Below are 14,714 nucleotides of genomic sequence, written 5' to 3'. Positions count from 1 at the left end.
CCAGAGGGTCATGAGAAGGTGCTGCTGGCCTGGGTTGGGCAGCAGGAGCAGGTGGAGGTCGCAGCCTGCAAAGCAAAAGCTTTAACTTCTATGCCAGACGTGGGGTTGGAGCAGCGCGGGTGGCACAGGGACACCAGCTCAACTTTCCTGTCTCTTGTTTCCCTCTAGATCTTGACTGTGTCGGGCCCACCAGAAGGAGGGACGAGGGTGACCATCCGCGGCGTCAACCTGGGCCTGGATTTCTCCGAGATCGCCCACGGGGTGCAGGTTGCCGGGGTGCAGTGCACACCCCTCCCCGAGCACTACGTGGTCGCAGAGCAGTGAGTGGCCTCCAGGAACCTCCCCTGTCCCCACCGCGGGTCCCCAGAGCTGCACAAAGCTTCTTCCCTGACCTCCAGCACACACAGGAGGCCAATAACCCACCAAACCCAAACCCCGGGCATCGTCTCCACACCATTTCCAGACCTTCAGCGAGGGTTCTGGCGATGGATGGCACCTGGAACAGGGTGTACCATTCCTACTCCAGAAGAGGATGAGGATGCTCTCCCAGAGGGGTTAAACAGCCCTTTACGCTTATCTTGAAGTGTTTTGTTTTCTTCCACACCGCAGTTCCTGCTTTGCTAAGCAACTTTTCTGATGAGCACCTTGCCGAGCCTCGCTGCCCCCTCCGCTCCCCATCGCACTTGACATTCCGGCGGCGCTGCCGGCTGTGCGCAGCCATTTGTTAGGCGGGTGAGGCAGTGACAGCCGCTTAATCCGAATGGGCCTCCACTGGAGTCAATTCATTTATTTCACTAAGAAAAAACGTCAGCCGAAAATTAGAAAATAGGCACGTAACAGAGGATGGGCGAATAAGCCTCCCAAAGTGACACACGCTCCTGTTGGTGGTTGCGGGGCGGGGGGGGATGTTCTGATGTAGCCAAGGTGCTGAGGGGTGCATTGGGGATCATTTGTGCAGGGCGATGTGTGATGTGTCCCCTTGGGTTGGCTGATGTCACCTGCTGGGGACCAGAATGATGTTCTGTGCGGTAGGACTGTGGGTGCTCATGGTGACTGGTCCCAGCAGTATGGATCTACCCCGGCTTTGGCAGCAGTTGTGGTTTTGTTCTAGCGGTGAAATGCGTTTGATGGGTCCCATCTGATCCCCAGCGCAGTGGAAGGGCCTGTCACTAGGACATGTTGGCATTGGTTTGCTTGTTGTTCACTCCTTGTCTTTGTTCCCCCACCTATAAAGACAGAAATTGCATTAATCTCCCGAGCAGCGAGGACGCGTGCAGTTTATCAGTTAGGAAGTGTTTTCCGATGGCTGGATGTGCAAAGCATCGTTGGTGTTATTGCAGGAACAGCTCCAAATACTGCACCAACAGTATAGTCACTGCGAGCTGTTTGGGCTGTTCTGCCGAGCAGCATTTTGTTTTATTTTATTTTTCAAATAAAGGATGGAAGATTATGAAATTATCCTCCTTTGATGGTATGAAACCCTGATTTTATAATCATGACTCTAATTACGGCTCTTGAGCTTTCAAAGTTTGTTAACATCATTAAAACATTTACCCTGGGCAGATAACAGCGAGAGTTAGCATGAGAGCTGCCTTTTAAAGATGAATACAGATAAAAGGACCCTCTTAAGGGTTCTGTGGGCAGACTGAATTCCAAGGCTGTAATGACTCACCATATGCTCCAGCCACGCAATCTATCAGCCAGCAATTAGGTTAATGTTGGTGAAAGGGCCACTTAGCCCGGCAATCAGCACCCTACAGCTCTGCCGAATGCATCATTTTGTAACAAGGTACCTGCTGGGAACTTGGCTTTTATCAGGGATCGGGATCAGGTGTACCAGGTCCCTCTGCCCCATCCCACATCCCTGCTACTGTACAGCAGCTGCTGTTTTGCTGTCCAATAGTTGAGAATTTGGCGTTTACACCTGTTTTTAGCATTTGGTGCATCCTTGCTGCTTGTAGAAGAGAACCACCGCTCTCCTCTCCCACCCATGGGGTGTCGGGAATCCTTTCACCTTGTGTTGTTTGCCCGTGGGCTGTTGGGAGCTGCGATTTTTGCTCCCAAACGCCATCCCGAGCCCACAACCCTGTGTCCTACCCCCTACTGCCAGTTTGCAGGAGAATTAATGAACAGAGAGGTGCACGAGCGATGTCTGCTTGAAAGGCAGAGAGAGGAGCACATGGCAGATGAAGGCACACAGCTGAGATGCTTCAGTCCCTGTTCTCCAAAGGCAGCATCTCTCTAGGCAACTCGTTTTGATGTGCAGTAATAAGGACTCGCGCATTAGAGCTCTTTACGAGCGTGTGTGTATTTCATTAGGTCTCCTGGCATCACCTGTGCATGCTGTCTGCAGGTTCTTTTTTTCCCCTTAGTCTTTTTATTTTATTTGGAGTGAATTTAATGCTGCTGAAGGCAGCTGAGACGCTGCCTTCACAAATTGGAGCCTCTCATGCATTTGCATGTGATGGGCAGACGAGCGAGCGTTTCCTCCGCCGCTTTGGGGACGGGGATGCTCTGGCTCTTCCTCAGGACCAAATACCAACAAGCATCTCATCACCCGCATTACTGCATCCCTCTGCCCCGAGGCACGTTACTCCCGTCCTCAGGTCTCCAGTGCCTGGTGGGATGCTCTAGAATTTGTATTTCTGGCGTTGCTGTGAGACCAAGCAGCATCCATGCCCTTTAGGTGCAGCTGGGGAGCCCTGCCAGCCGACATCCCTTTGAAAACCTCTGCTGGCATGACCGGCATTCGCATGGTCTCATCTCAGATTGGCATTGTGTGTTCCCAGCGCTCGGGGATTTTTGGATTACATACCCACAAGGTGCATAATGAGGGTTTCCTCACCTTCCTGTTAACCCCAGCAGCTCTCCTGTCCTGATGCCTTTCCCTGCCCGGGATGGACCACACGAGATCCGTGTGTTTCGGTGCCACTAACTCCTTTTCCCAGCACCGTTATTTTCCGCGTTAGCCAGCCCTGTTTCCCCCGCAGAGGCTGCTCTCTGCGCTGTCTCTATCATCCCCGAGCAGGTTTCTCCATTTTTGATTAACTGGGAGCCTGCAGTCTGAGCTGTTCCCTTAATGAACTCATCTGTTACTCTAAGGACTTCGCACTCACTTTGCTACTGGCTAATATATTGCCATTAGTGCTCTGCTTTGCTCTGGAGTTTACAGCTTGTAATAATTATGTCTAATTTTGATTTTTTTTTTTTTCTCTTTAAATTACTACATGGGGTAAAAATAGACTCAGTAATTAACTTCTTCTAAAGAGGCAGATATCAAAGTTAAAGAGGGTTGGGGGAAAGAAAAGAAGGAAAAAGGCAAGGCAGCCCTGCATGGAGCTGCACAGGGTGGCACCTCCTGCCAAAGCCTCACTGCGGCATTTCTGCTTCCAGGATCGTGTGTGAGATGGGGCAGGCGCTTCCAGGGATCAGCTCCGGCCCCGTGCTCCTGTGCATCGGGGAGTGCAAGCCCGAGTTCACGGCCAAGTCCGCGCAGCAGTACATGTTCGTGGTGAGTGTCCTGCCGAGGGGGGGCTGGAGGACAGCACGTGTCCCCCATGGGAACAGCCGTGCTCTGCGGGTGTCAAACGGACGGGCTTCAACACCTCAAGGCAATCCCAGCTTTGCCGTCTTTTCCCGATGGATTCCCCACGGCATCATGCGATTTGTTGGTAGCCAACAAGCCGAATTTTCAGAATCTAGAGCTCACGTAGGTCTACGGAATAAACAGGATTTAGGTGGAACAGAAACCCAGGGTTCCCACAGTGTTTGCTTTCAGCTTTGCACCTCCGAAATAGTGATAACCTGAATTCCTAGGCTCGGTTACTCCTCGCAGAGTGCATTGTTGTAATCCCAGCAGGAGTGTTACACAAAGCGTAACTTTGTTCTGCACCCGAGGACTTTCTGTGCATTCAGGAATTGTCAAGGAGTTGGGGTGAGCACTCAAAGTTTTCCTTTGTTTGTAACGGACATCGTTAGTTTGGTGCTTAGTTAATGGCAGTGAACCTAGAGTGCTGTTTCTTGCTGGTTTTGAAGGTGTTTCTATACATACATGCGCGCACATCCAGGCACCGATGGACCTTTTTGCATGAACACAGCAGAGCAAGCACCAGTCCGTCCTTCTGCAGCTCGGGTGCTGAGCTCCTGCTAGAAACTCACTTCTAATCAACTGCCTGTGAAACCTAAACATATCTGACTTAGTTTCTGTGTGTATAGATGTATTTTCTTCCCCATGATGCCCTTTGGGAATGGAAGGATAATTCTGCATCCAAATATTCAGGGATTTTTTTGTTTCCCCTCCAAAGATGCTGGTTCAGCGCAGGCTTTTCTCTACCCGCTTCATGGAGAGCTGCGATTTGGGTTCGTGGGCTTCCATCGGTTGGGTGGGTCGCTTCTTTCTTTTGCTTAATTAACAGCCTTTTGATTCATAAACTGAAAAGCCGCAGCTGGGGTTTTTCATATCTGCAGTTTTGCCTAAACAGGGCACTTCATCCAACCACATTGATTTTGTGTTTAGTGGAGTCTGTATGCAGGGAAATGCCAGCACTTACCAATTGTCCACAATTTGTAAACTAATTGAGAGATAAATCACGCTAGCCCCCACCACCCTATCAGCGTTGTAAGCAACACACCCTCCCCTGGGATTTTATTTATTCAACAACATAGGGTGTAAAACATCACCACGTTTTGCTCAGATATGCCAGAAACCCCTCTGATCAGCACAGGGCGCTGCCGGTGTCACCCCCAGATTTGGCATCATCGAAAGGCAGGTTCCCATGCGACACAAGGAAGATGCTTTCTTGCTTTGTGTAGAATAATAACCAGGAGCCAGGGGAAGGTAATTGCAGAGACGAATCTCGGAGTAGTACCTTGCAATACCCAGAGAGCATATGCCGAGCATCATCATCCTTTGCATTGTGGCTTCTGATTTCCAGCACTTACCCTGATTATATCCTTTCTTTTTCTCAGGCATCTAAAACTTCTAGCACATCGTTTCCTTTCGTTGGTTGGCCTCTATTTTTCTCTTTAGCGCCGTCGCAAATTCCGTTACAGCCGGTTTATGCCATTGAAGTCAGTAGTAAAATTGATTTGTGCCTTAAAGCAGAGCTCTGTTCTGACCCTGAGAGGGTTCATGCCTTGGTGAGCTCATCTGGTGCCTGACACGGCGCAGGAGCGATGCTGTCACCTTAATTACACCCGTTTTGTCTGGGGAGGTGGAACCTTGGAGCTGCTTTGGATCTGTAAATCTGTCATAATTATCGCCAAATCATAAGCTGAAGATGGAAAATTCTCAACCAGCTTTCAGGCCATCATCCAGTGCTGCTCCCACCCCAGCCTTGCGAGGTTTTGTGGGTGTTTAGGATGGGCCCTCAGCTCTCCTGTCGTCTTGTTTACAAGAATAACCGCTCAGGGTTACAGCCCGAGTTTCTATTTTTGACAATGCTTTGTATTTCCAAGGTTTGCAGCTCTTGGACAAGGTGATGCTCATAGCTGCTGGTAGCCAGGAGGTGCTTGTAATTCAGTCTGAATGCAGAGGAGGGCTGTGCTTCCAGTCTCTGTGTATGGGAACATCCTTTGGAGGGGTTCTTTTTGCATTTTGGAATCCTTTTGGTCGTATGAAATGCTCCCAAGCCTTTGTAAACATTGCTAATGATCATTCATATCATCTGGTATTGCTGGAGTAATTATAGAATATCTTGAGCTTGAAGGGGCCCACAAAGATCATTGAGTCCAAGTCCTGACCCCAACTGGGTCAGAGCTGTGAGCCGACCACAAGCAGCTGAAGGACAAACCTTTCCCTCCTGCAACGTTATTCCAGAATCATCCACAACAGGGTGGGTGGTGCGTTTTTCTCCCGTCTGTTCAGGAGTCAAACAAGGCTTTTGGTCTAAGCCACTTTGGCAAATGCTCTGGCACCCAGAAAACACGTGTTGCCTTGGGAAAACAGGACCAACTCGGGGAGCTGCCAAGCAGGTGGTACCAGGGGAGCGGAGCTGGGAGCCCGCCAGGCTTTGCAGATGAGAGTCGTAAAGAGGGTAATGTGAAAGCATTAGCAAAACAATTTGGTAATATCCACTGATTGAAAACAAATAAAAAGGTACCTGCTTTCTGCAAATTCTATTAAGGGGAATAAATAGCTATCATGGTGCAAGGTAGGATGAAGAAGTGGCGTTGCTGCACTAATATCGCCAATAAAATGTCGCATGGGATCTAAATTTGCCCACAAAGGACGTCTTTCCATCAGCGATGGGAAACAGGCTCTGTCCCCACAATACTGTCCCCGGTGGTGCTGCCTTTTGTTGAAGTTGTGCGGTGTTTCCCATTACCAGCTGCTCGTGGGGCTTTTTTGAACCTCCACCACGTTGGCAAACTAAACATTTGGGTTCAAATGGCTTTGGATATACTTCAGGTTTGAAACTGTGGTGCAAACAGCTTACATTTAAGAACAAAGCTGAAGGTAAATACAAACTTTGCAATAAATTTGTTGAGGCGCGTCTCTTTTTCAGGGCCAGCTTTGAAAATTTCAAAGGAGATTTGCCAAGTGTCCGTTTTGCTTTTTTGTTTTGAAAAAGGATATCGCGACTCAGCCAAAGAAGAGAAGGTGCTTGGATGCTTCTCCAGTATAACCCCCGCGCGGTCACTCGCTGGTGGGGGTGCTGACTTTGTCCCTTTTCTGTCCCCAGACGCCGGCGGTGAGCTTTCTGAACCCCAGCCGCGGCCCCGAGTCGGGAGGGACCATGGTGACCATCTCTGGGCACTACCTGGGAGCCGGCAGCCGCGTCTCGGTGCTCCTGGGAAACCAAACCTGCGAATTCTACGGGTAAGGGGCTGCTGGTTATTGGGGCCGCATCACCGTGTATCTGCTATAGCCGAACACAGAGCCACAGCAAACATTCATATGGAAACGAAAATGCTGAAGGGAGTGGAGCATCTCCCGTGTGAGGAAAGGCTGAGGGAGCTGGGGCTCTGGAGCTGGACAAGAGGACACTGAGGGGGGACTCATTAATGGTTATCAATGTGGAAAGCGTGAGTGTCAGGAGGATGGAGCCAGGCTTTTCTCAGTGACAACCAATGGTAAGACAAGGGGCAATGGGTTCAAACTGGAACACAGGAGGTTCCACTTAAATTCAAGAAGAAACTTCTCCATGGTGAGGGTGGCAGAGCCTGGCCCAGGCTGCCCAGGGGGTTGTGGAGTCTCCTTCTGTGCAGACATTCCAACCCGCCTGGACACCTTCCTGTGTAACCTCATCTGGGTGTTCCTGCTCCATGGGGGGATTGCACTGGATGAGCTTTCCAGGGCCCTTCCAACCCCTGATATTCTGTGACCCCCTGTGGGCTCCCATTCCCTCTTTGATTACATGAAGCCATTTTGTCTCTCAGTGTGACTGAGCCTTTTTTGGTAAGGGAGGGATTGCATGTGTATTAGTGCTGTTCATTATTTCATTTTAACGCCTTTACAATGTTAACTGATCCAAAAATCTCAAGCAAACATCGCTGCCGTTGTAAAATATTTATAGTAGTCATCAACCTGGTCGATCTGAAGAAAATGTAACGTTCATAAGAAACATCTAGCTTTTCACAGATCAACGGCTTGCATTACTTTTATTTCAGCCGCTGCTGCAGGTACCTCGACCTCCTAGAAATGGCCTGAGCGAGGGCTGAGCTCCTGCGTGGCGGAGCAAAGCGAGCATCGCACGCACCTTCTGCTGAGAAACCTGCGCAGCCATCCGTCTCCTCTGGGATTTCGATGGCAAATTTGCTTTTCACCCAGCAGTGTAAACACGGAGTTGACATTTGCAGGGTTTAATGGGTTTTCTTGGGGCTTAGTTAAAAAAAGATACACGCAGGATACATCTGTGTACGTCACGTACGCATGCGTGCCCTGCACCAGCTGTATGTGGGTGTCCTGCAGCAGCTGGCAGTATGTACAGGGTGTTTGCAGATATTCAAATTTATATGTATATTCTGCTTTAAAATTGGGTCTATCTTTTTGAAACACCCTGTATTTCATAGCGTGGGCACAGCCAAAGCAAAATGGTGCGATGTGCAAAGGGATTCTTCTTGTCAAATCCTCGCTCAGGCTTCCCAGGAGGGACCGAGGAAGTTTCTGGGAAAGGAAAGACCCTCAGAGGTGAATTTCTCATTTGGAAACCTGAGAGGTTCTCTGCTATGGGAGCTGTGGGCATGCAGCATGTTGGGATATTAGCAGTGCTTGTTCTAGATCCATCCTAGACCTGTGCTTCAGGAGGTCTGGACATGCTGAGGCTTCAAGTGCAGATGAACTCTGTGAGTGCTAAGCTCTCTGAGTGTTCCATCAACGTTTTTTCCGGTATCAGAAGCAAAGATGCCAGATTGCATCCTCAATAATGGTGTTACCACCAGCAGAAGCAGCCTGCGAGCTGGCTCAGGAGCAGAATCAGCCCTGAAACAGAATCCCTTAAATACAGGGTTATAATCAGGGAACCTGCAGATATTGCCCTGCAAAACCTGGAAGAGTTTGGCATTCTCTGTGTGTTCTAATTGCAGAAACTTCAACAAAGCAAGTGGCAGCGTATGAACGGCACCATCCCTCACGTGCGGTCACGCTGTGCGCTTTGTTTTGCTTGGACTGTTCTGAGGCAATGAACTTCAATTGTACTCGAGGGTGTGGGGGAGCCTGATTAGATGAAGCAGTTTCTAACGAGATTCCCTCTAATTACAGCTTCCCCCATTCTCCCCTTCTCTGATCGGAGGAGTGGGTAGATTCACCATGACGACGTAATAATAGCGTGGAAAGCTAATTAGCTGATCAGAGGGAGCCGGAGAGCGGCTCTGCCAGCAGCCGTGCGTCACTCAGCATCTCATGCCAGAGCTAAGCAGGCAGGGCAGGCAGCAGGCAGGGCAGGCAGCAGGCAGGGTAGGCAGCAGGCAGGACAGGCAGCAGGCAGGGCAGGAAACACTCTTGAGAATCAGCAAAGACCCGTGGGGAAACGCGCTCCTCGCACAAGAATGCTTTCGCGGTTAAATTACACCTAGGTGGAGAGTGAGAGTAAGATGAGGGAGGGAGGAGCAGGATGGGAAAGGGCAGACATGTAGTTGCATCAATAGAAACAGTTGAGTCCAGTTTGCTTCAGATGTTTTAGGTGGTTCTGTTCCTTCGGTTATGCTGGATGGCAGCTGGAAACATTGTGGTACCCAATGTTCAATACCCCCCTGTGCCTGTACTCCTTTGGGAGGGCAGGGAGTGTGTAAGGGCTCAGAAGAAGGACCCTGCAGCATCCCCGTGCCCAGGCACAGACACCAGGGTGTTCATGGAAGCAGTATAGAGCCTTGCACTTGAGCCTCTGGTTCAGCCACCTCCACGAGATGCGCAGCCTCCAAGGAGGGTGAGGATGCTGAAGGCTGGATGTGCAGCAGTACCAGTTTGATTTAAGCACCAACCTGTCAGTGAGGAGCTGAAGGACATGCCTGTCCTGTCCCCTGTGAGAAGCCAAAGCTGAATTTTTGGAGGGCCTTGTTGCACAAGGGGTGATGGTTTTAAACTAAAGGAGGGAGATTCAGGCTGGACATGAGGAAGAAATTGTTGGCCCTGAGGGTGGTGAGAGCCTGGCCCAGGTTGGCCAGAGAGGTGGTGGATGAACCATCCCTGGAGACATCCCAGGCCAGGCTGGACGGGGCTCTGAGCACCCTGAGCTGGTGAAGACGTCCCTGCTCATGGCAGGAGTGGGATGGAGGAGCTGGGAAGGTCCCTCCAACACAAACTATTCTGTGATTCTAAATGAGCCAGGGAAACAGCAAAGCCTTGTCAGTGAGGTGGGGACAGGTTTGGGCAGGTGGGACCACACACAGGTGGCGGTGCAGGGACACTGGCCTTCCAGGGATGTCACTCCAGCGCTTTTTCTAGGAGCATCACCCAGACCCTCCCTCACAGCTCTGTCCCGGCAGTGGCTCCGCTCGGATCCCGTTCCCTTTCTCCATCCATCCACCCACCAGCGCCTTTGTGCTTTGCCAGCACCTCGCTCCGCTGCCGCCTCGACCTGCTCCGGTGGGAGCAGATGGTCTGTTGTGTCCAGCCAGGCAGCGCCGAGGCCGAGGTCACCCCTGCTCTGACGGGGACACAAAGCTGGGAGGCGGCGGTGACAGTGGCATCGCCATTCCCAGGCGGGGGCTGCGCCGGCTCCTTTATGCTGCTCACAAGGGCCGTGGGGTGGGGAGGGGAAGAATTTGGCTTTTGAGTGAGCTTCTGCATCGCGTTTAAAAAGCAGCCATCTGTTTTCACACACCCAGCAGAAGGCGGCGGGTTCACAGAGGGGTGCGGGCGGCTGCGGTTTGGCACAAAGAGTGATTGCAGGGAGCCCGCGCCTCTCGTGGTGGGCAGAGTCCCCTCCGGTGACACCAGTGACATCCTCCTTCCCATCTCAGGGGCTCATCCCCTTCACAGGTGTCGGGGTCTTGGGCTGACTGATGGCTCAGCCTTTTTGTGAGCTGCCCCAGGGCAGAGGGTCATTTTTCTTCCCCTATTTCATGACCGCCCATTAACGCTTCCCCGGCTTCTCTCTCACCCAGGCGCTCCATGAACGAGATCGTCTGCGTGTCGGCCCCGTCCGCCCACGGCCTGGGGGCCGTTCACGTCTCCGTCAGCGTCGACCGGGCTCAGCTGGAGCGGACTTTGCTGTTCGAGTACATCGAGGACCCGAAGGTGCAGCACATCGAACCCGAGTGGAGCATCGCCAGGTAACGCAAGGCTCCGGCAGCCGGAGAGGTAACCTGGTCTGGGTCTTTTCTCTCAGCATATGCTCAGTGAGGGCAGAAGAGGGTCCATTTGGAAATGCACATCACACCCAGCATCTTGGATTTGTCAGTGCTGGGCATCTGCGGTGTTTGCATTTACCAAAAATCAGGTCCAGTGTTACTATAGTTGTAATTACCGAGGCAATTACAGCAGTAGCAGTCTGCACCGAGATTCTGGGAGCACGAATAAAGCCCCAAGATCACTTCCATCTGCTGAAGGAGTGCACAATTGCTCATTAAAGGCTCCTTCTTGTAGTCCTGGAATAAAACAAAACCAGCAACCACCAAGAAAAGAAAAAGCTGATGCTAATCAAAATGTACTGTTTGTCCCAGATACACTGCTAGGAATGGGGCAGCCGGCACTGTCACATCACGGTGACGTCCTTGCTGCTAAAAACCCTGGGCCACACTCATCCCCTGGTGTTACTTTAATGGTTGTGCTCACAAGGGCGGTAACACAGCTATTCATTTCAAATTCCAATTATTTTCTAAAATTGCACATGAAAGAAGTAAGTGTCTCACAGCAGGCTCCGCGAGATGTTCGCTTGGAGTCCAAACTCAAGATCGCGTCTGGTTTGGGGTGAGATGGGTGTGATGGGAACAGCCGGGCTTAGCTGCAGAGGTGCTGGGGTCAGTTGGGGCTGTGCTGCTCCAATTAACACATGAAAGAAGAAGCCAAGAGTAAAAGACTTTACTCAGAGGCACTGGCTGTAGGAGAACGGGGGTTCTCCAGCCCGGGGGGTTGTGTCCTCCGTGGGTCCAATGGCACCGGGTGCTCTTCATCCCTCCCCTGCTCTATGTGACAATTTGCTGCGTCTGCAGTCCAGATGCAACTGCACGTCAGTTCCTTCACTGCACGTACCATTTCTCATGTTCCTTAAAAACATCGCTGTGTAAATCATTAAACACTGTGACTAATTTATTGTCTTACGTATTTAGTCTCAGCTCAGTTGATTTCTTTGGTCCCGTTTCTCATCCTGCTGCCTTGCAATGCTGGTAGGTGGGAGAGGGTCCAGCTGGGACTAAAGAATCAAGTGAACTTGAGACACCATCCCCAGGGAGTGGGTATTAATCTACACTGTCTCCTGGTGCCTGAAGTGTCTGCAGAAAACATGTTTCTGAGATGAACAAGCATCCTTAGCGTCAAGCCCAGCCTCTCTGCACAGCCCCAGCCCCTCCATTAATCAAGTGTCTCCCCGTTCTCCGCAGCGGCCACACGCCTCTGACTGTCACCGGCTCCAACCTGGACGTGATCCAGGAGCCGAGGATCCGCGTCAAGTACAACGGGAAGGAGTTTGTCAATGTAAGTGGGTGCTGGCAGCTGCTTGGGAGCATCCGACCGGCTGCCCACGTACTGTTACTGGTCCCAGTGCCCTCTGCATGGTGGGACTTGCTGTGGCATTAGCTGCTCTGGGGGATTTCTCTTGACTTACCCCAGCTGGGGAGCCTGCAGAAAGGGATTCTGACATGCAGAAATGGGGAATTTCTTCCTCAGCAGCACAGTAACTGTCAAGGGGTTTGTAAAGCTAGAAATTGAGAGTTCCATAGAACCATTTGGGTTGAAGGGATCATTAAAGCTCCCCCATCCCACCCCTGCCATGACAGGGACATCTTCACCAGCTCAGGTTGCTCAGAGCCCCGTCCAGCCTGGCCTGGGATGTCTCAGGGATGGTTCATCCACCACCTCTCTGGCCAACCTGGGCCAGGCTCTCACCACCCTCAGGGACAACAATTTCTTCCTCATGTCCGACCTGAATCTCCCTCCTTTAGTTTAAACCTTTAGTTTAGACCTCCAGGTCATCTCCATCACTTCAAACTGTACCTTGGGTCAGATAAACTTGTTTCACTCCTGAAATTCCCCCTTTTGTTGGAACCCCTGAGCCTGAGATCTCTCCTCTCCCCAGCATCCTTCCCTTCCCTGTTCCTCAGCTCTACGGGCACATTGCAATGGCAAGTCCAAGTGTAGCTGTCCCCATCGTCCGCAGCCGCTCCACGCTTCCCATTTTAATCCTGCTCTTTCTGTAAAAGCCCAGAGCTCAGCGCTGAGACCTGCCCTTGATGAGGCTGCTACGCTTAACTAGTCTCCCCAGCTGCCTCTCTATAAATAAACCTCAAACCTCCTATTGCCACATCTCTGGGCTTGGGAAGCCCATACCAGCCCGGGGAGTGAAGGAGAGAAGGAAACCGCCTCCAAAAAAGAAGCTTTTGGGCCATTTTTGCAGCTTGGTCACTGCAGTAAGGCCGAGTGCTGCTTCCATGGGCAAAGGATGCTGGGCATGGGGCTCTGGGTATGTTGTTGAAGCCAGGTGTTATTTTGATGCCTCCTTCCCCTCGTCCCTCCTATCACCCTGATGTTCCTGAAGCAAGGAGTTGGTAGCAGAGTTTGGGGTTGATCGGGAACGCCACCTCCTTCCCGTCAGTATATTTTCAGTCCGAAAGTGAGAAACTGATACGAATCCTCAGCTAAATGGAAACCAAGTGGTGTTCTTGTGTGCTGCAAATAAGAATTGTACCTCCAGGACCCGCAGAAATTATTTCAGCCAAGTAAAACTGAAAAATATTGTTTCTATGCAGTGATCTTTCTGACTGAATCTGTATTATCTTGGAAAGGGCAAATCACTTAGCACTCTTTTCCTATTCCCTTTCTACCTTCCCCTCTGAAGACCTTTTCTGTCTGAGCTCTTTTTAAAGACATCTGATTTTGTTGTTAGCAGTTGCAGTTATAGCACTACAAAAATAATTCTGGAGACACCAAATTGAGTGAAATTAAATCTTCCCCTTATGGAAGGAGGCCAAACGGTTGGGCTCTCGCTGCTTTATACGGCAAGAATCTCATAAATGAGCGGGTTCTCTGTTTGCAGGGCTGGGGGAGCTGCAGGTGTCCCCAGCCCAGGGGGACTTGACCTTCATGTCCCCTCCAGCCCATGAGTGTCAGATGATGGTTCCTCTCCCTTGCTGGCATTCAGGAATCACCTCTAATCACCGGTTTGTAGCAGGGACCAGGTATTCACTATGGGTTTGTTACAAAGCCAGCATTGCCAAAGAGGATGTGACTGGAAAGAACCTCTGTCTCCTTTAAAACATTGCTCATTTCGACGCTTATTCTCTGTCTCTGCACCAGTGTGCAAAGGGAAATTCCCCCCAACTATGGCTGTAACGCATCAAACTACGGCTTAAATATTTCCAATCTAAACTTGAGTCCACTGGATGTTTTCAAGGGACCAAAACATCATTGTCCAGGTCAGGGTAAAGTGTTTTTTCTGTCGTTTCTCAAAGCATCTCCTTCCCGCAGGTCTGCAAGGTGGTGAACGCCACGGCGCTGGCCTGCCTGGCCCCCCCGCTCACCCCCGAGTACCGGCCCGGCCTGGACGCCGTGGAGCGGCCGGATGAGTTTGGGTTTATCTTTAACAACGTGCAGTCCCTGCTCGTCTACAACGACACCAAGTTCATCTACTACCCCAACCCCACCTTTGAACTCCTGAGCCCAACAGGGGTGCTGGAGCAGAAGCCGGGGTCACCCATCATCCTGAAGGTAAGGAGACCCTCACCCCATGGGAAGAGGCAAAAGAAATCTTGAAGAGAGTAGTTTTATACTCTCTTTAGATAATGGGGTACGCTGGGTGGAGTCCCATCGTTTGCACGAGCTGGGGATGAGATGGAAACTGGAGAGATGCGCTGCATCTTTGTACAGTCTTCTGTCCCCTTGTCCCTAGGGCAGAAACCTGTGCCCACCCGCTCCGGGAGGAGCGAAGCTCAACTACACCGTCCTGATCGGAGAAACCCCCTGCGCCGTCACCGTCTCCGAGACGCAGCTGCTGTGCGAGCCGCCAAACCTCACCGGGCAGCACAAAGTGATGGTGAGGGACCACACGTTCCCATCAGCATCCCTTCCCTCCCTCCTGCCCATCCTTTCTCCTCCTGCTCCCCGACTCGCTCTGATATCA

General features: G+C 51.3%; 1 protein-coding gene across 1 annotated transcript in view; it reads left to right on the top strand.

Moving 5' to 3' along the window:
* Window positions 1–14,714, top strand: part of PLXNA2 (plexin A2) — a gene marked incomplete at both ends in the record, with an annotated part of 134,786 nt that overhangs the window by 98,514 nt on the left and 21,558 nt on the right. Inside the window, 7 exons of the mRNA XM_080358362.1 lie at window positions 169–320; window positions 3,394–3,511; window positions 6,684–6,820; window positions 10,546–10,713; window positions 11,980–12,073; window positions 14,063–14,302; window positions 14,484–14,627. Coding sequence (XP_080214488.1) covers window positions 169–320; window positions 3,394–3,511; window positions 6,684–6,820; window positions 10,546–10,713; window positions 11,980–12,073; window positions 14,063–14,302; window positions 14,484–14,627 — 1,053 coding nt within the window. The remainder of the gene's footprint in view (window positions 1–168; window positions 321–3,393; window positions 3,512–6,683; window positions 6,821–10,545; window positions 10,714–11,979; window positions 12,074–14,062; window positions 14,303–14,483; window positions 14,628–14,714) is intronic.

Source organism: Nesoenas mayeri, assembly GCF_963082525.1.
Source record: "Nesoenas mayeri genome assembly, chromosome: 23".
Taxonomy (NCBI): Eukaryota; Metazoa; Chordata; class Aves; order Columbiformes; family Columbidae; genus Nesoenas; species Nesoenas mayeri.
The sequence above is the reverse complement of the archived record's forward strand: the minus strand, read 5'-3'. Positions and strand labels throughout refer to the sequence as shown.